Consider the following 26,479-nt stretch of genomic DNA (forward strand, 5'->3'; position numbering starts at 1 on the left):
TGTGACTTAATTAATAAAGGCTTCTGTGAGCCTGAAAAACATGGAATCAGGATGAACTATTTTCTGAGCTGCGGGCTTGCCAGGTTTGCTAATTTGGGAGTTTTTGGGCCCTCTCCAGGGAACAAACCAAAGTCTCTCTCAAAGAGACACAGATGCAGCCGGGAAGGGGAGAAGAAGCCTAGGAATGATGCTCCCTTCCCTCCCCCAGGCTCCCGGGGGGGTCAGGGCATGCAGGGCTGAGGACAGGTGGACGGGAGCTATGGCATCAGGCCTTCCCTGAAGCAGACACAGTCACATCCCTCAGTGGCACTGGACTCCGGGCCCTGCATGGTGGGGGGGGGGGCTGAGGTATGATGAGCACCTGTGGGAACCCCAAGCTGCATCTGCATGTGGCTGAAGATGAGGGAATACAAAGGGAGCTGTTTTCAACTAGTGGCCTAAGCTCTGTGCCTCACATCCAGGGAATGATCTTTACACATCCTCTTGTCCCCGGAACTTTTGAAATTAGTCCCTCCAGCCTCCACAACAGCATGGCTGGTGCTCTTAGCATCTCTGCACTTGGCTCACACCAGCTCCTCCTCACCTCACAGGTAGGTGCTGTGACTGCTTCTCGCAGAGCTTTGTGGAAGCCTCGCCAGTGAACTGGGTTCTGGCCAGGAGGGAGCCAGGCTGGGCCCATGGCCTGTGGTGAGCTCGCGCTCTCCCTAGCTCCTGTTGCAGGGCAGCCCCGCAGGGGGAGGGGCAGGGAGGCCAGCAGGCTGAGCGGAGCAGGCCCAGCCAGCTTTCCTGTCAGACAGGCGCTGCCAATGCGGAGCCAGACATCAGAGCAGGTTTAACCAATTACCCGAGCGCCCCATCTGCTGTCTGGGGTGTGTGTGAGGGTGAGTGCCTGTGAGGGTGTCTGGGAGTGTCTGGTCTGGGAGGGCTGTGGGCATGTGTGCATGAGTGTGACTGTGTGGGAGTGTGTGTGTGGGGGTGCGGCTGTGCACGTGGGCAGTGTGTGGCTGCATGTCTCAGTCATGCCCCCTCACTTGTCAAACACTGAGTACCAGCTTATGATCTTCCTGTCTCCCCAAGACCTGGGCGTCCACATGGCAACCCTCACCCAGCAGCACAGTCTCAGTCCTCACTCTCCTCGTCACCACCCACTCTCGGGCCTTATCAGATCCCATGTTCTTCCTGCTCACTCAGTTTTCCTCTATATCCATGCTTGAACTCACGGCCCCTCCTGGCCACGGGCTCCTCTGTTCTCTCTCCAGCATCCTCTTGTCCCACTGTTCCTTAGTTGTCCCAGCGTGGCAAAATCCTGACCTTGCTTGAATCTGTTTCCTTGCCTGCCCTTGCAGCTGAGTCTGTAAGTACATCAGGCAAGTTTACTGGTTGGCACCCCTGGAGCTCCAGCTGAGGCCTCACCCCTGTTGAAAAGTCCAGCTGAGGCCTCACCCCTGTTGAAAAGTCCACTCCCATTCTCCACAGGGGATGTCTCAAACAGTCATCCTCCTTCCCACACCTCTTCTCCCCCTCACCCTCAGCAGAGGACTTCACTTCCATCCCGGAGAGAAAGAAACACCGGAAGAGAACACCTGCCTATCAGTCAGGGCCTGGCAGGAAGAGGCGGTCCCTTCAGTGGGGCACTTTGAGGAGAGCTGAATAAAGGAATGATCACGAATTTTGGAAGCCAACAAGAGATGTTGCAGTACCCCAGGCTAGCAGCAATGGGGAGCACATACAGCCTTTAGGCCTAAAGACGCAAGGGGCAGGAGCAGTTACCAGAATCTGGAAGGCCAGCTGGGTAGAGAGGGCCCTGGATGGAGCTGTGGCCTTCAGTAGAGGAAGGCCCACAGACAGCAGGGGAGACCAGGGGAATAAATCCCTGTCTCACCCTCCTCCAATCCTCCAGTTTCCTGCTGGTTATTCCCAGTGCTGGGAGCCAGATGTCAAGTCCATTGGAGTCAGCCTCCTGGAGAGCTGTTGGGGAAGGGTGCAGAGTAGGTCTGGAGGAGCCAGGGAAACTAGCCTCTTACCCCTCAACTTTCTACCCTCAAACACACACTGTCTGCATCGAGCCCAGCCTCTCCACCTGCCTCCTGTTACTACCCAAGTCTCTTCTCTCCTCAAGGAGCATTCTCCCCACACCCCTGCAGGTCCTCATTCTTGGGTGGTTCTTCCTTTTCTGCCTTTACAGTCTCTTCTACTTTCATCCACTAGAGTTTCGATAGGCCCCAAAGTCTCCTGTCTAAAACCCTCCCATAGCCCTACATCATGCTACAGTCATCGTCATGTGTCAGCCCAACTCACAACCAAATTTCTTTAAAGAATGATCTACACTGGCAGTCAGTGGGAGGCCTGCTAACTTCTCAACCCATAAAGATCTGGCTTTTGCCCTAATCACACTTCATTGAGACCATTCTCTGCAGCTCCTTTCAGGGAACATGCCCTGGTCTTCATCTTCCTTCTTCTCAGCACTTGCTAAGTATGTGGACAATTGCTCCCATTTGAAGAATGCTCAATTCTTGTCCTCTGGGATATCGTACACTCATCTTCCTCTTACCTCTTGTATTAGTTTGCTAGGGTTGCCAGTGACAAGCAACACAGACTGAGGCTTAAACAACATAAATTTTCTCATATTTCTGGAGGCTGGAAGCCCAAGATCTAAGTGCCAGCAGGGTTGTTTTTTCCTGAGGCTTCTCTTGTTACCTGGCAGAGGACTGTCTTCGTGTTCACAGGTTATTCTCCCTCTATGCATGTCTGTGTCCAAATTTGTCTGTGTCCAAATTCCTTCTTCTAAGGACACCAGTCATATTGGAATAGGACTGACCTAATGACCTCATTTTACCTTATTTGCCTCTTTAAAGACAGTCATATTCTGAGGTATGGGGGATTGAGACTCCAACGTATGAACTTGGGGAACAAAATTTAGCCCATACATTTTTCCTTTCTTTTCTTCTTCCTTTCTTATTTCCTTTCCTCCTTTCTTGTTTTCTTTTTTTCTTTCTCTTTCTTTATTTCTTTTCCTCTTTCTTTCTCTCCCCTTCCCTTTCCTTCTTTCCTTTTTTTTCCTTTCCTTTTTTATTTTTTGAGAGAGAGAGAGGGAGAGAGATAAGCACCAACTTGTAGTTGTAGCACTTAATTGTTCACTGATTGCTTCTCATATGTGCCTTGACTGGGGGGGCTCCAGCCCAGCCAGTGACCCCTTGTTCAATCTAGTGACCTTAGGCTCAAGCCAGTGACCTTCAGGCTCAAGCCAGAAATCATGGGATCATGTGATCATGTGGTGATCCCACCACGCTCAAGCTGGCGATCCCATGCTCAAGTTGGTGACCCCACGCTCAAGCTGGTGAGCCTGCACTCAAGCCAGATGAGCCCATGCTCAAGCCAGTGACCTCAGTGTTTCAAACCTAGGACCTCAGTGTCCCCAGTTGACACTCCACTACACCACTACTGGTCAGGCAGCCCATATAACACTCCTTGTGGCTGAACTTCTCAGCAGCCTCATGTTTCTCCACTCAGGTCACAGAGATGGGGACGACTTGAGGAAACATCCAGGTCTTCCTCTTCTCAGGCCACATACTCCCTGGGTGGTTGCCTCTGTTCCTTTAGCTCCAGGTGCTCTCTCGATAAATGGACACCATGCCACTCTACATATCCAATCCTGACCGGCCTCCTGAGTTTCAGACACTCGTCTCTCAATAGCTCGACTTGGTTATCTTACAGGAACTTCTATTAACTTGTTTTTATTTTTATTTTTTTAGTGAGAGGAGGGGAGGCAGAGAGACAGGCTCCCACATGCACCCTGACCGGGATCCACCCGGTAAGCCCACTAGGGTGCAATGCTCTATCTGGGGCCCTTGCTCCATTGCTTAGCATCCCAGCCATTTTTTTACCTCCTGAGGTGGAGGCTATGGAGTGCCCGAGGTCAACTCACTTGAACCAGATGAGCCATTCTGTGGGAGGGGAAGAGAAAAAGGTGGGGGGGGGAGAGAAGCAAATGGTCACCTCTCCTGTGTGCCCTGACCAGGAATTGAACATGGGACATTCACACGCCAGGCCAATGCTCTACCACTGAGCCAACCAGCCAGGGCGACTACTAACTTGTAAAACAGAATGCATCACCTTCTCTGCAAATTTGTTCTTTCTTCACCAAGAAACGGCACCACTATCTATGTCTTCAGCTGCCCAAGCCAGGAACTTGGGGCTATCTTTGACTCTTCTCTGTCACCTTCCCCACAATCAATCATCAAGAGCTGAGCAGTCCTGATGTCCTGACTTCTCTTCATCCCCATCCACCACCCAGCCCAGGCCCCCGGTTCTCTCACCTTGACTGACCTTGACTGCCACAGTACCCTCTTCCCTGGTCTCCCCAGCAGTCTTGCCAGAGTCCATGCTCCACTCCACTCGGTTGTCAGATGACTCTACTTCCCTGCTGGAAGCCTCCGATGGCTCCCAGCTCTCCCTGACCCTGCAGCAATGGGCCCACATTGAACTTCCAGCAGCTCAACCCAGGGGGGAGTTAGGGCCTCACGGTTCCATCCCTCTCTCTGCCAGGCTTACTTGTGAAGAGGAAAGCCAGCCCAGGTGGCAGGGGTACCCCTTCCCTTACTTCCTCACTGGGTTCGCATGGGGTCTTCAGGGGGGGGGGCATCTGCTGCCTCTGCCTACTTGCTCATTTGTTCATTTTCTCTTTCCTCTTTTTTGTTCTCTTCTTCCTTCTCTCCACCCTTCCACAAGGACCAGGGAGCCTGGGGGAGTAGGGGTCCAGATTCCTGCCCTGGCTGAGGAGGTGTCCTGTGGGGAAGGAGCCAGACTCACTGCTGCCGCACCTCAGAGTGGGGCATGGAGCCAGAGTGCTGCTCAGCCACTGCCCTGGGAGGCCCCTGGCGCTGCAGGGAGGCATGGGCATGTGGGGGGCAGGCCTGCAGGGAGTGGCAGAGAGGCCCCTGGTGCCGCAGGGAGGCATGGGCACGTGGGGGGCAGGCCTTCAGGGAGTGGCGGAGAGGCCCCTGGCGCTGCAGGGAGGCATGGGCATGTGGGGGGCAGGCCTGCAGGGAGTGGCTGAGAGGCCCCTGGCGCTGCAGGGAGGCATGGGCACGTGGGGGGCAGGCCTGCAGGGAGTGGCTGAGAGGCCCCTGGTGCTGCAGGGAGGCATGGGCATATGGGGGGCAGGCCTGCAGGGAGGCATGGGCATATGGGGGGCAGGCCTGCAGGGAGTGGCGGAGAGGCTCCTGTTCTGCAAGCTTATCAGTGACACGGGGCTGGGTAAGATGGCAGAAGCAGCAGCAGCTCTGGGAGACTGAGGGAAGCTGCATTCTGAAGTTGAGGCTGGGACCCCCAGAGCCTGGGGAAAGGGTCACTCATCACTGCCCTCACCCCCTAGCTCTCAGACTCTCCTTTCCACCATGGCCTGAGTGGGAGGAGGAAGGCCCTAGGGGCCAGCCGGTGGAAGCCACATTCCTGGAGTGTTAATGATCTCTGGGCTGGGCAGGAGCTGAGACCCCAGACCAGCTAAAAACAACAAACAGCTCCCAGGAGGGATTTGTGTCTGTTCTGAGAGTTAAGGATTTCCGCCTACCCGGATGGGGGTTGTAGCCAGTAGGGCTCTTAGCAAAAAAAAATCCCCAGAGACAGAAGCCCCCTGACCCAGAAGTATCACTTTGGGAGCAGACCTTTCCTCTACCCCTTCCCCCTCTACCCTCCTTAGGACCCCGCCCCTGATAGTAGGGAGGAAGAGAGAAGAATCTGGGTGAGTTCCTCACCTGCTCTCTCCAGTCTCCTTACACCAGTCCAGTGAGCCATGCTGTTCTTGACACCTTTTAGCTCAGGACACCAAGGCTCTGCTGGAGAATATACCCCAAACATCTGACTGAATGAATGGGTGAATAAAGGAAGTGACTGTCTGGAAGTCACAGCGTCATGTTGGGACCAAGCTTGGGCTGGAGCCAAGGCTGACCTGACCCACCTCTATGGAATGGTCCCCTTGCCATCAGCCTCTCCCTGCAGGGCTGGAAGATGCTCGGAGGTCCCGGGAAGAGGCCAGGCGGCACTCCTGAAGGAGCTCCGAGACTGCCCGGAAATGGAGGGGCCGGGGCTGTCCGGAGGGACTGGAGTGAGGAGGGAGCACCTCCCAGGGCTGGTGGTGGGCGTGCTGCGGACATCAGGTGCCCTTCCACTTGGCTCAAACATTTCCTCCCTATGTAGCCTCTCTTGGCCCCCAGGCAGCCCAGAATGACTGCCCACCACCACCACCACTCTCCCTTGACAGAAACAGTATGAGAATCCAGCAAAATCCCTTGTCTATTCCAGTTCCTTGCAGCGGGGCCCTCAGTAAGCACTCAGCAACTGCTCTGTAAAGGGGGTTCCTTCTGCAGAGTTTCAGCTCATCCCTGTTGTCCAGCTTCCTGTTCTATGCTTTCCCATACTTTCCTCTCCCCTCCCCCTGGACCTCCCAGAGGGCCTGACCATCCTGAGCCTGCGCCTGCATCTTCTTCAGGGACTATCCCATAAAATCACCAGCTAGCCCTTGGCGTGTCCCTGCTGTTTCCCGGCCCCCACCTCTCCCACCCATAATTCACAAAGCCAAGCCCTGATGCTTTAAACCCATCATTTATTGCCCACAGTTCATTAGTATGACACAGATCACAGAGAGTGAGACATTTTCTGAGGTTAAAAAGACACTGCAAAGAAACCTGGGTATGACCGAGGCACATGTGCTGGTGCCTCACTCACACTGGCCCAGGGCTAGAAAACCACCTCGCTTCTGTCCACTGGCCCTTCTCCTCTATGGACCCCATCCTTCAGCCAGGCTCGAGGTCCTGGACAGGAACAACACCTCCCCCGACCTTTCCCCCACCCACAATCAGAAAGGGATATGTAGGCCATCTGGACGTCTTGGGTTTTTGGTCCCTGCACACGTAGATTATCCCCTGGAAATGGGAGAAGGGCATCTGGAGCCTTTGGGAATGTTTGAAGTGGCCAGAGGAGGGTCACGCAGATACACCAGAGCTGGAGAAATCAGCTGCAGGTGTGCCCTGTATCCTGGCACCGCTGGGCCAGCCCTGCCCTCATTCAGCCTCCTCGCCAGTCACGAAACAATATTCCCAGGTCTTCCTTCCTCTGACCTCAGCAGAGTTGAGGGGTGAGTGTTGGCTGAGAGTTTCCCCTTGTGGTGTGTTCTACAGCCAGACCAGGACCTAGCAGCATGGCTCGCCGAGTCTGTCTCCATCACCCTGAGCTACAAGGATTCTTTGCCACCACCAGCCCTGCCAGGAGGAGTCCCTCAAGTTACCTAAAATTGCATTTAGTAGTATGACCAGAAATCATCTGGGAGACCAAGTTAGTGGGTTATGAGATGCAGAGGCCACAGGGCCGGGGCTGGGCAGCCAGCAGAGAGGAGGAGCTGGAAGATCTGTCTCTGCCTCGCCTCTGGAGAGGTGGGAGTGGAGCTGGGATGGACAGTTTTGGTCCCAAAGTAAAGTGCACAAGAATAAGACCCAACGAAGGGGGGCAGGGTGAACTTGAAGTACATTTTGCAAATGAGGACCCAGACATGCCCAGCCCCCAGTCACAGGCACATTCACATTATGGTAGGAGTACTTAAAAAATACCTGCCTCTCCAACACCATGGCGCCCCTTCCCTCTGCCCTTCTGTCTTCTATGCTTGCCTCTGCCTCCTCCCCTTCCCGCTGGGCAGTGGTGGGCTCCTCCTTGGGAGAGTGGGGGGGGCCCTCAGGGCAGGCCCCTGCAGAGCGAGCTGGGAGGCACCAGGGCCCTGTTGGGAGGTGAGGGCAGCAGGGGCTTCTGGTGGGATGGGTGGTGTCAATGCCTGTAGAAGATCCCCTCACCACAACTTCCCCCACCCTAAGAATAGCAGAGCCTTCCCTGCATGTCAGCATTCACCTCCAGCAGGCCTCTCTCTAGGTGAAGTCACTGAGGGCGGGGAGATCTTATGGCTGCATGTTGAGGGCTCGTTCCAGCTGGGGTCAGGTGAGAGGTATATTGAGGCCCATGCTTCCTATTTTATGGGCCTTTATTACCCTGTTCACTCCCCTCTCAGGCCCCATTCCTCTGCGTAGCTCTCTCTCTTTCCTGGAAGGGAGACGCCAGCCACCAGCAAGGGCCCCGGAGGCCGGGGTGAGATGTGGCATGTGGATATGGCCCCCCTCCAGCCCAGGCATCCACACTGCCTCCTCCCTCAGAACTGTGGAGTGTTTGGCAAAGGTCAAGTGCCCCCAGGATGTGGAGTCATACACAAAAGGGCAAAGTCCAGGTTCTGAGGCCAACTGCTGGCCATTCCCAAAGGAGCCTGCCCCTTTCCCAGTTCAGTGTCCATGTTGAGATGGGATGACCAGCATCTGAGCAGGACAGGCCAAGATGAGATCTAGCTGGGAGAGCAGGTGGGAACCCCTTGATCCAGTCCTCTGGTTCCAGACAGGAAGTGGAGGCTCAGAGAAGAGAGCGGGCTTGTCCAAGGCCACACAGCCAGCCAGCCAGAGCCAGTGCCGTTGTTCCTGGGTTGATGCTTCCTCTCAGGTCGGTGCCCACAGATCTGGCCTCTGTACTCTCAGAAACGAGACCCTCCTGCTCAGGAAGCAGTGAGATGGAGCAGGCGGCCGCAGTGGCTGGGGACGCTTCCCTGATGGCTGTCAGCCTGGCTCTAGCCTCACACTTGGCCCCAACGCCTAGCTCCCAGCCTGGTGCCAGGAGGAGGGGCTTCCTGCAAAGGCCAGACCACATGCCTGTGGTTCCTGCCAAACATCATTCCTTCCTGAGGCTTCCTGCCTAGAGCTGGGGTCATCTAAAGGACCTCAAATATGTCAGGCCTCGATGAAGGGAGATGCCAGCCCCAATGTGCCACTGGGCTTTATGTAAAGGAACTGGTTCTGCAGCTGTGGCATGGAAAGCGAAGGCTGGCCACAATTAGAGCCAGCTGCCCATGGAATCTTCCAGAGGCCTCCAGTGCTTCTTGACTTTCTGGGCCACGTCCTGAGGAACTTAGTCATACCTGGCTCACCCCTGCCCAACCGAGGGAGACATCGGTCTCGGCCACAGTAATATCTTAAATCTACCACCTGGCCATCAAACTAGCCAGTTTGCAGGCCTCCTCTTATTCCTACCACCCGACCACCTGCTTGCAGCATCTGGGCAGCTGCAACCAAGGCTTGATTCTGATAAAAAATTAAAAAAACAGAAAGTATAAAAGGATCCTAATTCTACCCTGTGGGCACTCTACAGTTTTTCAGCTTCACACATAATTGTGCTGAGTAGAGTTTCGACAACCCCACGTAAGGCCCAGAAATGCACTTAATTATTTTTATAGGAAATGTGTCAGAATTCCTCTCCCTTATGTTAACATGTGAATAGATTAGTCTCCCTACCACTGTGGATGGAGAGCCCCCCCAGGTGGTCCAGGACTGGTGGGTCCAGCTTGCCCCTCTCTGCGGGTACTGCTCATGAGACTCCTCCCAACCCCAACGCCCCAGGCTGGACAAGGCTGCATCCCCAGGCCGGCTGGCCACCACTCACAGCCCCTTGTTGTATACCACTGTCCGGCTGCTGGTGGCCTGGGCAATCTCAGGCTCCAGCTGGGATGTTTCAATCTGAGGAGAAAGAACAGAGGGAGGAAAGGTGAGGGGGGTGACAGGAAAGAGTGGGGAGGATGGGAGTGGCAGTTAGGACTACTCTGGGGCTCATAGTCCCCCCGTGCCCCTGGCACCCCAGCCAGGTCCCATGTCTGCCACCTAATACACCTTTCATTTTTTTCTGCTCTCCTGCCAATGGGCTCACAGTATCCCTTCCCACTCAGGTCTTGCCTCTTCTTCTGACCGTGTGTCTATGAATGTGAACATCCTACACTCTGGCCTCTGAATTCTGTATTTCTCGTATCTCCAATGACCTTGTCCACTGTGCTACACAAATCTCCTCCCAGGGCCATACCCTAGACCTGGTCAACCAGGTCTGCTCTACTCATACTTCTTAAATCCAAACCCCACTCTCTCGGACCCCCCAGTCCCCTGTCCTTCCAGAACCCACTCACTCTCCCCGTCTGTTTTGACACCACCAAGACCTCAGGCTATAGACTCCCTACAGCAGGGGTCCCCAAACTACAGGCCGCATGCGGCCCCCCGAGGCCATTTATCCAGCCCCGCTGCACTTCTGGAAGGGGCAGCTCTTTCATTGGTGGTCAGTGAGAGGAGCATAGTTCCCATTGAAATACTGGTCGTCAGTTTGTTGATTTAAATTTACTTGTTCTTTATTTTAAATATTGTATTTGTTCCCGTTTTGTTTTTTTACTTTAAAATAAGATATGTGCAGTGTACGGAGGGATTTGTTCATAGTTTTTTTTATAGTCCGGCCCTCCAACGGTCTGAGGGACAGTGAACTGGACCCCTGTGTAAAAAGTTTGGGGTGGCCCTGGCCAGCTGGCTCAGCGGTAGAGCGTCAGCCTGGCGTGCGGGGGACCCGGGTTTCATTCCCGGCCAGGGCACATGGGAGAGGCGCCCATTTGCTTCTCCACCCCCACCCCCTCCTTCCTCTCTGTCTCTCTCTTCCCCTCCCGCAGCCAAGGCTCCACTGGAGCGGAGATGGCCTGGGCGCTGGGGGTGGCTCCTTGGCCTCTGCCCCAGGCGCTAGAGTGGCTCTGGTCGCAGCAGAGCATCGCCCCCTGGTGGGCAGAGCTTCGCCCCTGGTGGGCGTGCTGGGTGGATCCCGGTCGGGCGCATGCGGGAGTCTGTCTGACTGTCTCTCCCCATTTCCAGCTTCAGAAAAAAACAAAACAAAACAAAACAAAAAAAAAGTTTGGGGACCCCTGCCCTACAGCTTAGTACCATATTCTGCCCCTCCAACCTGGACATGTGGGGCCGTCACTTCAGTTACCGCCTAGTCCTAAAGTCCTTCAAGCCCTGACCGGAAGAAGCCCCGCTTCAGAGGAAATCAATTACGCAGCCACCTTGTCTGCACTTGAACCTGACCACCCCATGGAGCCCAGTCAACATTCACGGTCCATGACTTTGGCTGGATCCTCACAGTAGACAGCAAGCCCCTCACCCCCTCGCCACACTGCCAGCCACCTCCCTCTCCCATTCTCGGCAGAGGTCACCCCACCCTTAGCTCCTAATTCATCTGAGCAGATGAGCCTTCTTACTACCTTACTTACAGAAGGCATCAGAAGGAACCTGTCAGTGTCCCATCATCAAACTCATGACCTACTTGTGACCACACACTTTGCCCTCCTGCTACTCGACAACAACTACCCCTCCCCTCAGAAGCGCATCTCCCCTGAGCCCCCCCACCTACTCCTGGATTCTCCTCCCCTTTTCTCATCTTTTCAGTTTGCTGACTCCTGCCCACCAGCATTTCAGTATAGACAAGAACCTTCTGTCTAGGAAAATCTCCCCTTAACCCCGTCACAGCGTAGCTCTCGCCTGGTGTCTCTCATCCCCAACAACCAGATTTCCTTAAGGCAATGTCTACAGGAGTAGCCATCCCCACCTCCCTACCTCCCATTGACTTTTCAACCCACAGGAAATCTGGCTTCTGTTCCCACCATATTCCACAGAGAATCTTTCTCTCCAAGGTCACTGCCATCCCACCCTTCTTGTGATATCCACTGGACATTTCTCAGAGTCCCTGGTTGGGCCCTCTTCTCTGCACACACCCTCTGGGTGACTCAACCTTCCTGGTGACTCTCAGATGTGAGGAGTGTCCAGCCTTTTCTCCCTCGAGTCTCGGGTCCACCACCAACTGATAGTCTACTAAACCTTTTTATGGATGTCTCTTAGGCACTTTAACTCAACCCATCCAAAATGGAACTGCATCAACCTTGCCCCCAACCCAGCTCCCCATGCTGTCTCCCAGTGGTACTCTGGTCAGAGACCCTGGGGCCTAAGCTAGAGGTGCCACAGATCAGCCCTGCCTACAAAGAACTCAGTCATGCCCAAATTGTGCATGTCAGAAGTCAGACAAGAGGGGACTTAATGTGGACTAGAGCTGGTGGGCATAGCAGCAGAGCTTCTGGAAAAGGGAGACCCTTCTCCTATAGAACCTGTACCCCAACACTCAGGCTCTGGCCGTTTGAGAGGGCCAAAGAGACAAGAGCTGGGCTTAAGGCCTGGGCTTGAGCCCACCCCCTCTCCTCAAGGCACCTTGTCTGTCCCCACCCCTGCCGGCCTCTGAGTCCCCTCCACCCCACCCACTCCCCTCGTCCCCACGCTGCCACTGACACAATGCACAGCGCCCACGCTTAAAAATCTAAATGCTTTTGAAAATGTTTAACCTAGTTAGACAAATTAGCAAAAATTTGTGCAAAACAATTTAGGTATTTAAAATATTCAATGTTTTTAAAAAACTGGAAAACTGTTCTTAGCTTTCAGCTGCAAAAACCAACAAAATATAACATCCCAGCAATCTTACCATGAGGTGTAACATAACCCTTCGGGAAAGCTGTTAAACAGCTACTGAGGCATCCTGGGAAATAGCACTTCATTTATTCAAATGCACATATGTCAGGCTTTTGCACCATATGTCATTCCAAGCTATTTACAGTAATAATTAAATCTTAATCAACGTTTAACCTCTGTAAAATGTTTGAAGAATCCTAATCACCCTTCAGACTGCACTAATGAAGGAGAAATATATAAACATAAAAGGAAAATGATGCATAGATACCACACTGGAAAGAACAGTAATTGCAAAATTGTATTTCTTTTAAATATAATCAGTAAATGATGTAAAGTAAGCCAAGGAGTATTTTAAGTTAAGACATCTTGGATGTCAGAGGTGTGAGCAGCTAATTTTGTTCTGCTACCCATAACAGATGTAGCATATTTTATTTTAGTGCCATTATTAGCAACTTCCCATGCCGGCTTTCACTGAAGCACTGAGGCCCACGTTAAAAACAGAGAGGCTCTGCTCACCACCACAATGGGGGGCCACAGGCCAGGGCCACGGCCCACTCAACACTCTCCCTGTAGAGGGCTGGCCCAGGTGAGCCTCCCAGTAGATGCTGTCACAGACCCAGGGCCCCCAGGATCCCACTTTGCTGACAGCAGCAGGTAGGAGGGAAGCATGGGGGTGATGCAGGCAGTGGGAAGGTTCTGGGGGGAAGTGACTGAGACACTCAGGAGCTGGGGCTTGAGGACAGAGCAGGCATGCAAGGCTTTTTCTCTCATTTCAATTCAATCAGCCTTCAAGGTAGCAGGTGTTTATGGCTGCCAACTCCATACATCAAGGCTGGACACACAGAGACGGGGAAGATCAGCCCATGCCCTTGAGAAGCTCCAAGTCTAGGGGAGGAGTCAGCTATGAAAGCAGATGGATCCCAGAGAAACAAAGTGCCATGGAAACTGGGGAGGGGGCGGAGTTACCACGTACTAATGAGAGAACAAGGAAGGAAGACTCCTCAGAGGAGGTGGGCCAGGAGAAAAGTGGAGGATTTTGATGAGAGGGCAAGAAAAACTTGCTGAGAAAAGCATTCGCTGGTTGGCATGGCCTGTTTGCTGTGGGCAATATTGGGCATGTGGAAGAAATGGAGGCAGGGCTGGGACAGAGAGGCCCTTAGAGGCCATGCGAAGTTATCAGGATTTTATCTGAGGACAATAAGGAACCATGGAAGAATTTTGAGCAGGGGCAGGCTCCATTTTAGAAAGGTCCCTCTGGTGGCGGTGGGTATAGAGGATGGACTGGAGGTGGGGCACTTGTGGGAATCAGAAAGAGGTGCCGGGTCCCAGCCTGTGAGGCTGCCATTGGGGCTTAGAGAAGGCTGCACGCTGGGGATCATTTCTGCAGATGAAATCCACAGGCGTTGATGACCAATCCAATGTGGGGGTGAGAGGGAGGTGTTGAGGATGACTGTGCATTGGACGATTCCTAATTCTAGCTCAGGAGCCGAGGTGGCTGGTGATACCATTCTCAGAGGAAGGGAGTATGGGAGGAGGAGCGCTCAGGGTGGGAGGGTGACATGCTCAGGTTTGGCCATGTTGAGTCCCCCAGATGGAGAGGCCTGAGAGTAGATAGGTCCCAGGCTCTGGGGCTCTGGGCGGGGCTCTGGGCAGGAGAACGAGCCCAGAGTGTGTGAGCACAGCCGGAGCCCCCGGAGTGGAGGAGCTTGCCCAGGAAAGCAGATGAAAGGGAAGGGTGCCAGGCCTGGGGAACAGTCACATGGGCACAGGGAACAAGCCCATCCATGATGGCGGCGTTGGGGGACCAGCCCAAGGAGTGGAAGCAATGGCAGAGAGTGTCACAGGCACAAGACAGCATGGACACCAGGCAAACAGTTACCTGGTTCATTCCAGTGAGGGCTGAGAGGCTTCGGTCCTGGCAACGGGATTTGGTGACCTCTGGAGTCCAGATTTCCTAATCTTCACTCCATGCTGATCCCAGTCACAGCCTCTCACTTCTGTCCTGGGCCAACTCAACAGGCTGTTGGTGAAGACCCTGCCAGCCCTCTGGCATGGGAGTTGGATCAATGACCTACCATCTTGAGGTCTCATGGGTGTCAGGACCCGTAGGGTTCCTTGCCACCGGGCTAGTGAGGGAGGCTGGGGCAGGGAAGCCCAGGCTGCCCCCTGCCCCCTTGAAGATCACCTGCTTGAGATATGGGGGTCTATGTTGTCCATGGCAACCACAACCAGGGCCCTGCTGGTAAATAAATGTCATTCAGGTCCTGGGTGGGGGCAATGGAGTGCCCTGCTGCAGCCGTAACCAGCTCTGGGATCACCAAGATAGGGACAAAGGGTGGGACTATTCTCTTGGGGCCTCCTGCTGTTTGGAGGACTGATGGGTAAGAAGCAGAGCTGGCTGTATGTTCCACATTGGAAAAAAATTAATGACATGGTGGCTACAGTGCCTCACAGGCAGATTGTGGCGAGAGGGAGGTACCAAGGCCCAGTGGGAGGAGCTGGAGCCCCAGGGTAGTGCACTAGGGCAGGGGCTTAGTTTTGGCCACAGGAGAGTTCTGAGGGTTCCCCCAGGGAAGAAGGTAACAAGGAGAAAGAGAGCTGGGTAAGAAGTGGCCACAGGGAGAAGGGATGACACAGCCCCAGGCTGCCAGCTGGGGGCCCCTCTGTTATCTGGTGGACTCCTCCCTAGGTACCTGATGAACAGTCAGGAGGGGCCCTTGAGGGAAGGGGGTGTCTGGGATGGGGAGTGAGAGCCTTTGACAGTGGGGTCTACAGGCACCAGCGAGAAAGCTGAAATGACCAATTGGCAATGGCTGATGGTACCCCCCAGCCTCAGAACTGGGGGTGCCATGAAGACGTGGGCCTGCTGGGAACATGCCCCCCATGCCAAACATTGTCCTGCTAGCATTCCTGCACCCTCGCTCGGGACACCCCCCCCAGCCCCCACATCAGAGCCCAGCCCCACCCTCCAGACCTAGCCAGGCCTGCTTGCTGTCCCTCACAGCGGCTATCTCTGCACTTCTGGCCGCATCTAAGGTCAGAGGCAGCAAACATAAAGCATCACACCCAGTGTCCCCCAGCCTCCCCTGAGCACCCCAAGGCCCAGCTGGCCCGAATCCCCTAGAGCAGCCTGATGGTCTCCCTTTGTGGCAGAGGAAGGGTTAACCTTGAGCTATTTGCCTCTGTCCCCTGGCTCATCTTGGGTGGGGGGCCAGAGTCAGGAATGCATCTGGGGCCACGTCTCTGCTCGGAGCACACACACCTGCAGCCAGGGCCAGCAGATAGTTTACATATTTGAACCTGGAGCTAAGGTGCCGAGACATAAACAGGAAACTGGATCCCCAGCCTGTGCCCCATTCTCAGGGGCTTTTACCTACTACAAAGAACTTCCTCCTCCTTGCCTTTTTTCTGGTGGCTTTTCTACCTCCTTTTCAAAGGCACAGGGATGGGGGCTGGGGTGTTCAGTGTGACCCTGTGACACTGCTCAAAGCTGCCTCCTGCTCCTGGCCAAAGGTTTGGGCCTCTGAGGTCCACAGGTGGCGACAACACTGACATGAAGTCCAATGCCCAGGCCAGCACTTGGCTGACCGAAGTGTGCCTGAGGCCTCTGCCAGGCCTGGAACCAACATATCTTCTGGGCAGCTGCATCCCAACCTTTCTTGCCGGGGCTGGGCAGACACACACAGTCAGGCCTCCCCTTCAGGGAAGCTATACTGAGTGGTGAGCAGGGGTGTTAGGCTAGGGCTGAGGAGCAGCTGAGGCCTGAGCCTGGACCCCTGGGTCAGGCCCCTGGTGCTGGCTCTGGGCTCCTACTGCCTTCTCAATGAAAGTCAAACTTCTTGGCCGGACACTCACCGCCTTCCGGAACCTTTTCCGGTTCCTCACCCACTGGCTGCTCTCTATTTCCAGTACACTGTATGTTTAGGCTGAAGCCTGAGTCCAGCTATATGCTAATCTTCTAAGGCTGCCTCCTCAAGGAAGCTTCTCCTGATCTCAGACCAGATCCGTGCTCCACCTATGGTGCCCTTGGCACTTATTTCCATCTCCATCACATCCCCATCTGTGAATACTGCGGTCCCCATCTCACCTCAGTGTGAGCCACTCGAGACAGCTCAGGACCCCTACGCCTTGTGTGCTATTGGTCCTTGACAAAAGTAGAATCAAACTGAACCAGGCTCCTTAAGTGCAGGACTCCTGTGTTATACTTTCCCTCCCCCACTGTGTGATGTGCCCCAGGGGATGCTCAGACCCCTCCCCATTTTGGAGCTTTGCCTTGTTTCTGGGTGCTCTCTGGTGGACCAATTTCAGAATTATTCTGTCTTCTATCTTCTCAACCTAGGGGCCTCAGTTTTCCCATATGTATAGTGGGAAGATTTTCTACCTCCTGGGGTTGGGATGAGGATAAATCAAGAAACAGATGGGAGAGCCTTTGGGAGGCTTAGAAAACCTCTGTGATGCCACATAAGCAAGGCAGGACCATGTGGTTATCCCTGTGCCCAGGCCCAGTCCTGCTTGCCGGCATCTCCTCACGGCTCACATGGCTGAGGTCTTGCTGTGGGCCAGGCATGTTCTAAACACTTCACACATACTGATGCTTTTAATCCTCTCAACAGAAACTTTGCACAACCAAGCCTCCTTCTTCCCTGTCTTGAATTCATCTGGGTGATCTAGAAGGTCCTAGAAAGAACCAGGGAGAGATAGGCTGACAGGCAGCCCTGCTGAGGCCTGCCACTGGGGCATGTGTGTGCAAGTTCGAGCGTGTGCTTGTGAGTGGGCCTGTATGCACGTGCAGGTGTGGGGTGGGGGTGTGCGGAACAGGCAACATGACAGGTGGCGTTGGCGTTCCTGGGCTCCAAACGGCTTTGCCATTCTCATCCATGCCTCCTGGGGGGTCCTGTGGGCAAACTCCAAGAAAGCAGCGGGCGAGGAGGCAGCAGATTTCTGATGGCAAAAATAGCCCACTTTGGAGTTCAGTAGGGACTGATTAAACCAGTAAATGAGAAAAACCCCAAACAAACATTTCCAAGCAAAGTAAGAGATGGATTTGAGATTGGAGGGGAGGAGGCCCCTGCTCTGGGAGATGGTGATCACCTGTGGACTCAGAAACACAATGTCCTCTAGGCATTGCCTCTGGCCTCCCATCGGCCCTGATGAGCAGGAAAAGCAGTAACAAAAAAAGTCAAGGTGAGCCGAGATGATCCATGCCCTGTATTAGGTGTGGATAAAGAGGGCCAGTTCTTAGCGTCAGGGACACCCTATGCATTGAGGGAGAAAGAAAGGAACCATTGTCCAGAGGAAGGAGATGGGACACAGGATATACACAGTTTTAGAGTCTACGTGTGTGAGGTGAGATATATCCCAGTGGAGCTCATCATGGAGGACTTCCTGGAGGAGGAGTCATTTTTAGAATAGCTTGAATGAAGACCTGATTCATCCCCAACTCTGGTTGGAAGTTCAAATGCTTTCTTGGAGAAAGAGAGGCAAGCTTGGAAAGACATTTGCTTCTGGTGGGTCACAGCTCCCAGATAAGTTGGTTCATCAAAACCACTATTTTCTTCAGAACTGGTAATAGGGAGAGAGAGAGTGAAGGTTCTGGTACCCACTGGGGCTACCCATATTCTTTTCCTGTCTCTGTTTCTAAACCCTGAAAGCTGGAGGTGGAAAAGGGCGGGGTGGGGGTAGTGAGTGAGAAGGGGAGGCTGAGCCTGACCATCAGGTACCTCATGTACAGCATGGGCCTGGCCTCTAAGAGCCACCCTCTGGGCCCAGGGCAAGATGTGGCTTGCGAATGGTGGGAGGACATGAAGAAGGCTTTAGCTTTTTTTTAAGACATGCTTCTAGTGCCCCAGACCTCTAGGGCTGAGAGGGAGGAGTGGGGGTTAACAGGGCTGCCACGGAGGCTCAGAGCAGGAAGCCCTGAGGGCTCTGATGATGTTTTTTCTTCTAGTCAAGGTGTTTGGCAGAAGCTGGAGGGGCAGATGGAGAGTGGGGAGGGAGTCCCCAGCTGAGGCGTCAGGAAAGGCCAAAGGGCAGGAGCCAACAAACGCACAATCCCAGGGCAAACAGGCCCAACAGGATACAATCCTGGATGCTAGTGAACATGACTTGTTGGCCCCACTGGGTCCTGTGAAGCTGATGTAGGGAAGAGAGAAACACCCACACCTGGCCAGCCCATAGCCTGCAGAAGCAGCCTGGGGCCCCTCCTCCACCTGTCACCCAGCTGGAGGCACAGAGCCCACCTTTTCCACACCCCTACCCCAGCCCTGATTGCTGCTGGGAAGCCTGGAGAAGCCAAGTGAGTGATGTTCAGAGGAAGGTAAAGCTCTGCCCATTCACAATTCAGCACTGTTTTCGAGCCACGCCTTCAAGCCATGCCCCAGAAGGTGGGGCACACCCATGCTGCAGACAAGACACCCCAGGGCCAGCATCTGACTTAAGGTCACACAGCCTGCTGTAGCAATCCTGACTCTAGGACCAGGGCTCTGCCTCTCAGTTTCACTTTCAAAGTCCTAATGGGCAGAGCCAGTAAGAAACTGAGCTCCAGCACCTTATCTTATGGCCAGGGAAACGGAGGTCTTTGAGGTCAAGACCAAGGTCATATGGATAGCTGGGGCTAAGGGATGCCAGCCCAAGAAGGGCAGGCCTGGGGAATGTGGGGCAACTCCACCCTCACCTAGGGACAGGGCGGTGCCACCGTGGCCCCCACTCCCCTGCGCCTCACTCGTCCACAGAAGAGCCCCACCTTTTCCTGTGGACACATTTCAACCTCACCAAATCAGCTAATTATTGACAGTTGGGGAAGAGGAGATTTCACTTTTTCCTCCTGTTAAACTGCTCCTAATTAGTTCCCTGTCACCACGGCTGGCTCGGCCGCCCGCCGCCCGCCGTTCACGCGGTAATCCCACTGCACAGTGCCTCATTAACCTTTTGCTCCTCTCCTGCCGCCTGCCAACAAGATGAAGACAAAAACAGATTGTGGAACAATGGCTCCGGCTTGTACGTGCAGCCCCATTCCCCAGCCCCCGAGCTCCCAGAGGAAGAGTGGGGGGAAAGAGAGGGGACTGCGGTTGGGGAGGAGCCTGAGAGGAACTGAGGAAGAGAGAAAGAAGCACAAAGACAGAGAGAAACAAATAGGGATGTGGGAGAGGGGTTGGCCAGGGTACTGCTTCTTGCTCTGGGGAGACGTGAGTATTATTAAACAGGATTAGATGTGCTCCCAGGTAGGGAACACTGGCTGTCAAGAGTTGAGGGGACATGCATCATTCCCTGGTCCAGCCTCTTTTGGCAGCCAAGCCTGTGGGCCCGGAGACTGGACCCTGGGAATCTCCTTTGAGGGACCCAAGTCACGTGTGTGTGTGTGTGTGTGTGTGTGTGTGTGTGTGTGTGTGTGTGTGAAGCTATTCTAGAAATGATCCCTCCTCCAAGAAGTCCTTCCTGATGAGCCCATCAGAACCTGCCTTACCTCACCCAGGTAGACTCTGATGCTGTGTGTTTTCTGTGTCCCATCTCCCTCCTCAGGACAACAGTTCCCTTCTCCCTCCATCAATAGACTGGGTGTCCCAAAGACTGAGCGCTGGCACTCGTTATCAAATGACCACATTTACCTAGAACCCAGAACCTTAATCTCTGGCGAGAGCAGGGCCAGAAAGGCCATCACAAATCAGGACCTACCATGTCACGGAGGCCTCCACAACCTGCCTGACCTGACATTTCTTGTTTATTGGGCTTCTGTCCACTCACCCAGAAGAGACTTCCTGAGACTGGGGGCTCTGACATGGCCTTCCCAGTTACAGGAAGAAGGGGAAAGCACTCCAGTGTCGATGATGTGGGGGAAAGACTCTGGGTGCGATGGGCCCATCCATGCCTGGGCATGGCCTGGCTGAGCCAACCTTGGCCAATGCCCCATAGCCTTGACCTGCAGGTCACAGGGCCCACCAGGACAGATCCCCAGGCTTTCTGCATGCTGGCACGGCTGGGCCTGGCAGGGAGGCCAACCTTGTGCCCCCAATCTAGCACTCAAGTTCCTAAGGAGATTCCTTGCCCCACCTGCTGGCCCACCGGACAACCCCTTAGCTCTAGAGAACAAAGGCATTAACACCTGCTCCAGAAGGTCCCTGTGAACATGGACATGAAGTTCCCATGAAAGGTCGGAGGCTGGGGTTGGCAGTCATCTGGGGCTCAAACTTGGGTCTTCTCATTTTTTATTTTTTTGGAATGGACCAATCCTTTATTGTTAGACACTTTCACAAAGAGGTCGTCAGTACATAAGCTTTTCAGTGGAGAACAAACATGAAAACCAGCCTCCAGCCAACGTCAGCTGCCCTGCTCAGCTCAGGGTCTTGGCTCCTCCTTGCCCAAGTGGTGGGGTGGAGGTGTGTACTTCCCCTCCTTTATTAGCTTATCCTGCTGCCGCATAATGGCACTCAGATGTTTCACTGTTTTCTGCCGAAGCCTACATTCTACGAAATCATCATATTCTATCTTGCACTCTGTCTCTGCACGGATACCACCAATTCCATGTGCACACTCTATCCACTCCTTTTCAAAAGCATGGCACCGAGATGGAATCCTGTGAGGTTGCTCAGCACTTTGGATTGTCATCCAGCGGTCTAAGTCAATGCCCAGCCTTTTCTGTATACCTAAGAAAGGCATGGCGTCCTGCGGCGGTGCCCTTGTCCCCTCAGGGCGGCGACTACCGGAGTTACCGGGTCTTCTCATTTAATAGTGATGTGGTGTGTGAGGGGAGGGTTATGGAATCCTTCTGTGGGTACAGAGCCCACTCCATCATTACAACTTTGGACTTTGGGCAAGCAACTTAGCCTTGATATGTCTCAGTTTCTTCATTTGTAAACAGGAAATAATAATGGTACCCACCCCATCAGGCTGTCACATTCTGGACCCCTATTTCCCCACTGCAGCCAAACAGATCCCTCTACTTACAAGACCCAGGCACCCCATCATTGCCTCCTCTCCCGGTTCCCAACCCCCAACTCACAGAACACCCAGTGAATAAAACTTTCTTCGCTGTTCTCCAATGATTTCCCATCCCTGAACCAACTTCTCTAAACAAGATAGAAACCTGACTACCACTACGCCTCCTCTAGCCCTGTCTGGCTACATCACTGTTTCCAAATCTAGTTGACTCCTAATCCCTTCTGCAGCAGCCCACTTACAGAGAGCCCCCTCTTCCTTGAAATGCCCTGTCCTCAGCAACCATGAAGCCACTCCATCAGGATTCTCCCTCTGCTCTGGCCACTCCTGATGCCTTTTCTTCCCCCCACAGTGACCTGACCCCTTCCTCAACTTCACTTTCCCTCATTCACCTAAGGTTCCATGTCTCCAGCCAAAATCTCTCCCCAGAGCCTGAGATGCACACATCCCCTGATGGTCAGTAATACCTGGGAAGTGAAGGACATTAGGGAGATTTCACACAACAAGGTATGTCGTTTACAAGCATGCTACCTGGCCTAGTAGATGCTTAGTAAATGCTTAATATTTGCTATTTTAATTTTAAAATTAGCACCATTTCAGTAGGCAGCAATACTGATTGGAAAAGACCAGACAAAACTCTCACCCAGGAACGGAAGTTCTCTCCAGTCTCTGGGGTTAGTGGGTTGAAAACCTCATGCCAAATACCAAGGCCAGCCAGGCTAGGAACCAGTCCCTAAGTGTAATTTCCAAGTTCCCTAATTAATTACTTAGTGTTTCAGCAATTACTCCTGTTGACAACTTTGGTGGGTATTGGCAAGGCTGGGTCAGCCCAAGCAAGTCCAGACTTATTGTGGTAAATCCCACTGGCTTCTGAGATGAAATGTGATCCCCATATGGCAAAAGCAGTACCTCATTAGAAAGAATTAATTGGGAGGATGAATGGAGAGGGATGAGGTCCTCTCAGCCTTGATGGCCTTGGTGCTGTAGGTCACAGATAGGTCGCAAAGCATCCCATAATGCCCAGACTTACCTGCATCCTAGTGGGGTTGATTCAGGTGAGGAGGGGGCTCTGAAAATCACATCCCTATGCAATGACTATATTCTTCCCAATCAAAAGAAAGAAGCCTGGGTTGCAATGAGAGGGACTTTGGTTAGACACCCAGAAGAACTATGCCTATTGGAGGCAGGCAAGGGAAAGAGAGGTGCCTGCACTTGGTCATGGAACCTCTGTGAGGCCAGGGCTGCCCACCTAGAGCACCTCCTGTCACCTCTGCATTGTTTGCCCCAGAGGAATACCTGCCAAAGTCCCACAGCATCCCTCGCCTCTTCCTCACTGCAGGGCAGCCTCCAGCTGGCCTCACTTCACTGCCCCCAGGTAAGTCAGGTGGCTGAGTGAGAAGGGAAAATCCCAACAAGCCTTTCCTGGGAGCTCTGGGCTGGGAGTGGCCTCTGGGGTTTCCTCCCATTTCAACACTTGACTTCTGTGACTTTGGGTTGGTCCCTTGGCTGCTCTGGGCCTCCATTTCCCCAGCAGAGCCAGCAGGATGGTGAACTGGATTTCCTTTAAAGTTCTTTCAATGGCGATAGTCTTGTATTCTGTACCTTGAGGTTTCTCAACCCTGGGTCCCTATCCTATGCAGACAGGCAGAGCCATGAGAGCTGCTTGAAGCTTCTGAACACAGTGGCACCTCCAAGTACACGGGCACATGGACCCTTGTCTAGAACCACAGATTCAGCCTGACATGCAAAGAGATGTAGCAGCTTTGTAGTGCTGGGCTCAGCCCTTCCAGGAAGGTGATGGCAGGACCACCGAGAAGTGCCCTCCCTCCCATCTTCAGAACTTCCAGGCAACCTGAAGCCCTAGGCTTCATCTGGAGGCTCCAAGCATCAGGTAATGGCTGTGCAGCTTTCATAGGGTGTGGGAAAGTGGGTAGGAGTGTCCCTGACTTCATGACCAGACTGGGCCCTGTGGGCATGAGAGTCACACATCAGGCTCCCCATCCTGCTGTAGCTTACCCCCCAAGACAGGAGCCCTACCACACCATAGCTTCCTCCGAAACTTGGGGGCTCAGCAAAGGGAAGCGGGTCTAGTCTCAACCTCCTGGGACTGCAGAGCCTCGAGGCTGGACCACTGGGAGACGGGCTGTGGGCTGGTGGGGTCGTTGCAGCCTAAGGCTCGGTTTCAGACTGAGCCTTTCCCACTCTCTTAATACTAAGATTTTTTAATACTAAGATCTTTTAATACTAAGATTTGTTCAACACTAAGCTTTTCTCCACACCCTTGACTGTTGCATGATGCTCTAAGACCCTGAGTCTCCATGCCTCACAGTCCAGGTCTAACATCCCTTATTTTCACCTTCCCCAACGTCCCTCTGGGATCCAGGACCCCTCCCACTGTTTCTCGAAGGCGAGCAGGGTCAGTCCTATAATCCCAAATTCAGAAGCACCCGTCTCCAGCCACAGCCTCCCTCTGCCCCTGAGCTCAGTGACTCCAAATAGCAAGTTCACTCTCTGATCCTCGGGTCTGCCTCTCCATCACACACTGCTTTCCCATCAGCTTGCTTGCCAATCTTCACCTCCACCACCTGAGACTCCAGGGTCCACTGCTTCTCCTGATCTCTTACCAACCTCCCAAAGGCCCCACTCAGCCAGATGAAACCCTCAGAGTGAGCCCTTGGTCCCCCAGCTCCTCTGGGTGCGCCGGCCTTGCCCACAGCCACAGGCCTGTGTCCTCCCTCAGCTTTCCCTCCGATGGCCCCCTGCACTGCTCCTCAGGCTCTCTGACTTCCTGGGTCAGCTGTCTCTCCCACTCACTCCTCTGAATGTCTAGAACCTTCTCCGCAGTCCTCAAATCTCTGACCTTCCCTTTCCCCCACCTTGCTTCCTCTCTGCTCAGTCGTGCAAATACAGACCAGAACTTCCTTAACCTCTCCACCCCCGAACGCACTGCCAACTGCACGGTGTGGAGGGCGTTCTCCCGGCCAAGGTGCGAGTCCCTTGAGTCCCTGTCCCCTTTATAGACTTTGATCTCCCACCCTCCTCCTCCCACTGTCCTCCATTTCTATCTTGTGTCTTCCCTTTGCATGACACAAGTGCCACTTCCTTCCATTGAAAAAGGGGGAGAATACCTATGAATCTATTTTGTTTGTTAGTTTATTTAGTTCATTAGGTTCCACATATGAGTGAAATCACATGGTACTTGTCTTTCTCTGACTGGCTTACTTCATTCAGCACAATGATCCCAGGTCCATCCATGCCATCACAAAGGGTAAGATTTCCTTCTTTTTTATGGCTAGTATTCCATTGTATAAATCTACCACAGCTTTTTTATCCACTCATTTACTGATGAACACTTGGCCTGATTCCAAATATTGGCTATTGTAGGTGATGCTGCACTGAACATAGGGTGCACGAGTAGACTCAGATAACAGTAAGGTGATTACCAGAGGGAAAGGGGGTGGGGAGGTGGAGGGTAGAGGGGATAAGTGGTGATGGAAGAAGACTTGACTTGGGTGGTGAACACACAATACAGTGTACAGATGACGCACTATAGAATTATACACCTAAAACTTATATATAATTTTTTTGTGTGTGTAACAGAGACAGAGAGAGGGACAGATAGGGACAGACAGGAAGGAAGAGATGAGAAGCATCAGTTCTTCGTTGCGGCACCTTAGTTGTTCATTGATTGCTTTCTCATATGTGCCTTGACCGGGGGGCTAGAGCAGAGCCAGTGACCCCTTGCTCGAGCCAGCAGCCATAGGGTCATGTCTGTGATCCCACGTTCATGCTGGTGTGCTTGTGCTCAAACCAGATGAGCCCACTCTCAAGCCAGCGACCCCCTCAGGGTTTTGAACCTGAGTCCTCTCTCTCCCAGTCTGATGCTCTATCTACTGTGCCACTGCCTGGTCAGGCTAAAAACTATACAATTATATTAACCAATGTCACCTCCTTAAATTCAATAAAATTAAATTGAAAAGAGGGAAAGTAAAGAGAAGCCTCCCTCGATCCCACACCTGTTTCCAGCTATGGGTCTGTTTCTCTTTTCCCCTTGGCACCAGGCATTCCGCCCCCCCCCATTCCTCACCTGTCAGCTGGGCCCACCCTTTGGGAAAGGTTTGCCCTCACTGCATGAGACTCCAACAGACACTCTTTATCCACATGGAGCCTCACCTCTCACGCCTGACTCTGTGAACAACCGCCCCCGAACCCCACTTGGCTTTGTCTTTGCCTCCCCAGTCACTTGTTCTTAGACACCACCCCTACCCAGGACCTCTTTTCTCCACAGGCTCACTGGCTGATCCCACCCACTGCCCTTGATTCCATTACTTTTACTTTTTATGTTGGTGGCCCTACTTCTTTTCTTTTCTTTTATTGAATTTATTGGGTGACACTGGTTAACATAATTATACAGGTTTTAGATGCACGATTCTACAGCACATCTGTACACTGTACTGAATGTTCACCACCCCAAGTCAAGTCTTCACCGTCAAGTCAAGCGGCCCTACTCCAGTTTCCAGACCCAGAGCCAGCCTCCCCCAGGCTCCTCAAACCCCACGTGTCCATCCAACGCAACACGCTGTCCCTGCTCAAACCGGCCCCTCCTTGGGCCTCTACCTTGTCACGTAGCACCAACATCTGCCAGGTTGCTCAAGTGCAGAAAGGGCACACATCCTGCAGCTCCCCACCCCACCACATGCGGTTCACCAGTTCTCATGAAGCCGCCTCCCAACCCTGCCTGAAAAGGACCCACTTCTCCCGATGCCACTGCCAGCAGCCTGGTCCGAGCTGCCATCATCTCTCGCTGGACACCCGCCACAGCCTCCTGATGGCTGCTTCTCCTCCAGAGCACCCAGCCTTACAGTGCAGCCATGGGGACTGTTCAGAACCAGGAATCCGTGGTCCTGCTTTGCACAGCCCTTCTGATGACAATGACCCTCTCTGCTTTCGTTCCCAAGTTCCCAGCACCAGTGGGGTCCAGGCCCCCTCTCCTGACCCACCTCATCTCGCTCCATTCTCCCATTCTCTGCTCAAGGGGCAGACTTTCCTAGCTCTGGAACATGCTGTGTGCCGCCTCACACTTTCCCCCAGGTGACCTCGGCCTATATATCCCATCACCCACTATGCACCTGGCCAACTCTAATCCCATCCTCCAG

General features: G+C 53.5%; 1 protein-coding gene and 1 pseudogene across 2 annotated transcripts in view; both read right to left on the minus strand.

Moving 5' to 3' along the window:
• Window positions 1-6,584: 6,584 nt before the first annotated feature.
• The window catches only part of SFXN5 (sideroflexin 5), a 118,172-nt gene continuing 98,277 nt past the window's right edge, over window positions 6,585-26,479 (minus strand). For both annotated transcript variants that reach the window (XM_066267383.1, XM_066267382.1), the window contains one exon: window positions 6,585-9,593. In XM_066267383.1, coding sequence (XP_066123480.1) covers window positions 9,516-9,593 — 78 coding nt within the window. In that variant the 3' untranslated portion in view covers window positions 6,585-9,515. The remainder of the gene's footprint in view (window positions 9,594-26,479) is intronic.
• Window positions 20,656-21,249, minus strand: LOC136328756 (NADH dehydrogenase [ubiquinone] iron-sulfur protein 5 pseudogene; annotated as a pseudogene).

The sequence above is a fragment of the Saccopteryx bilineata genome, chromosome 3 (genome assembly GCF_036850765.1).
Source record: "Saccopteryx bilineata isolate mSacBil1 chromosome 3, mSacBil1_pri_phased_curated, whole genome shotgun sequence".
Lineage (NCBI taxonomy): Eukaryota > Metazoa > Chordata > Mammalia > Chiroptera > Emballonuridae > Saccopteryx > Saccopteryx bilineata.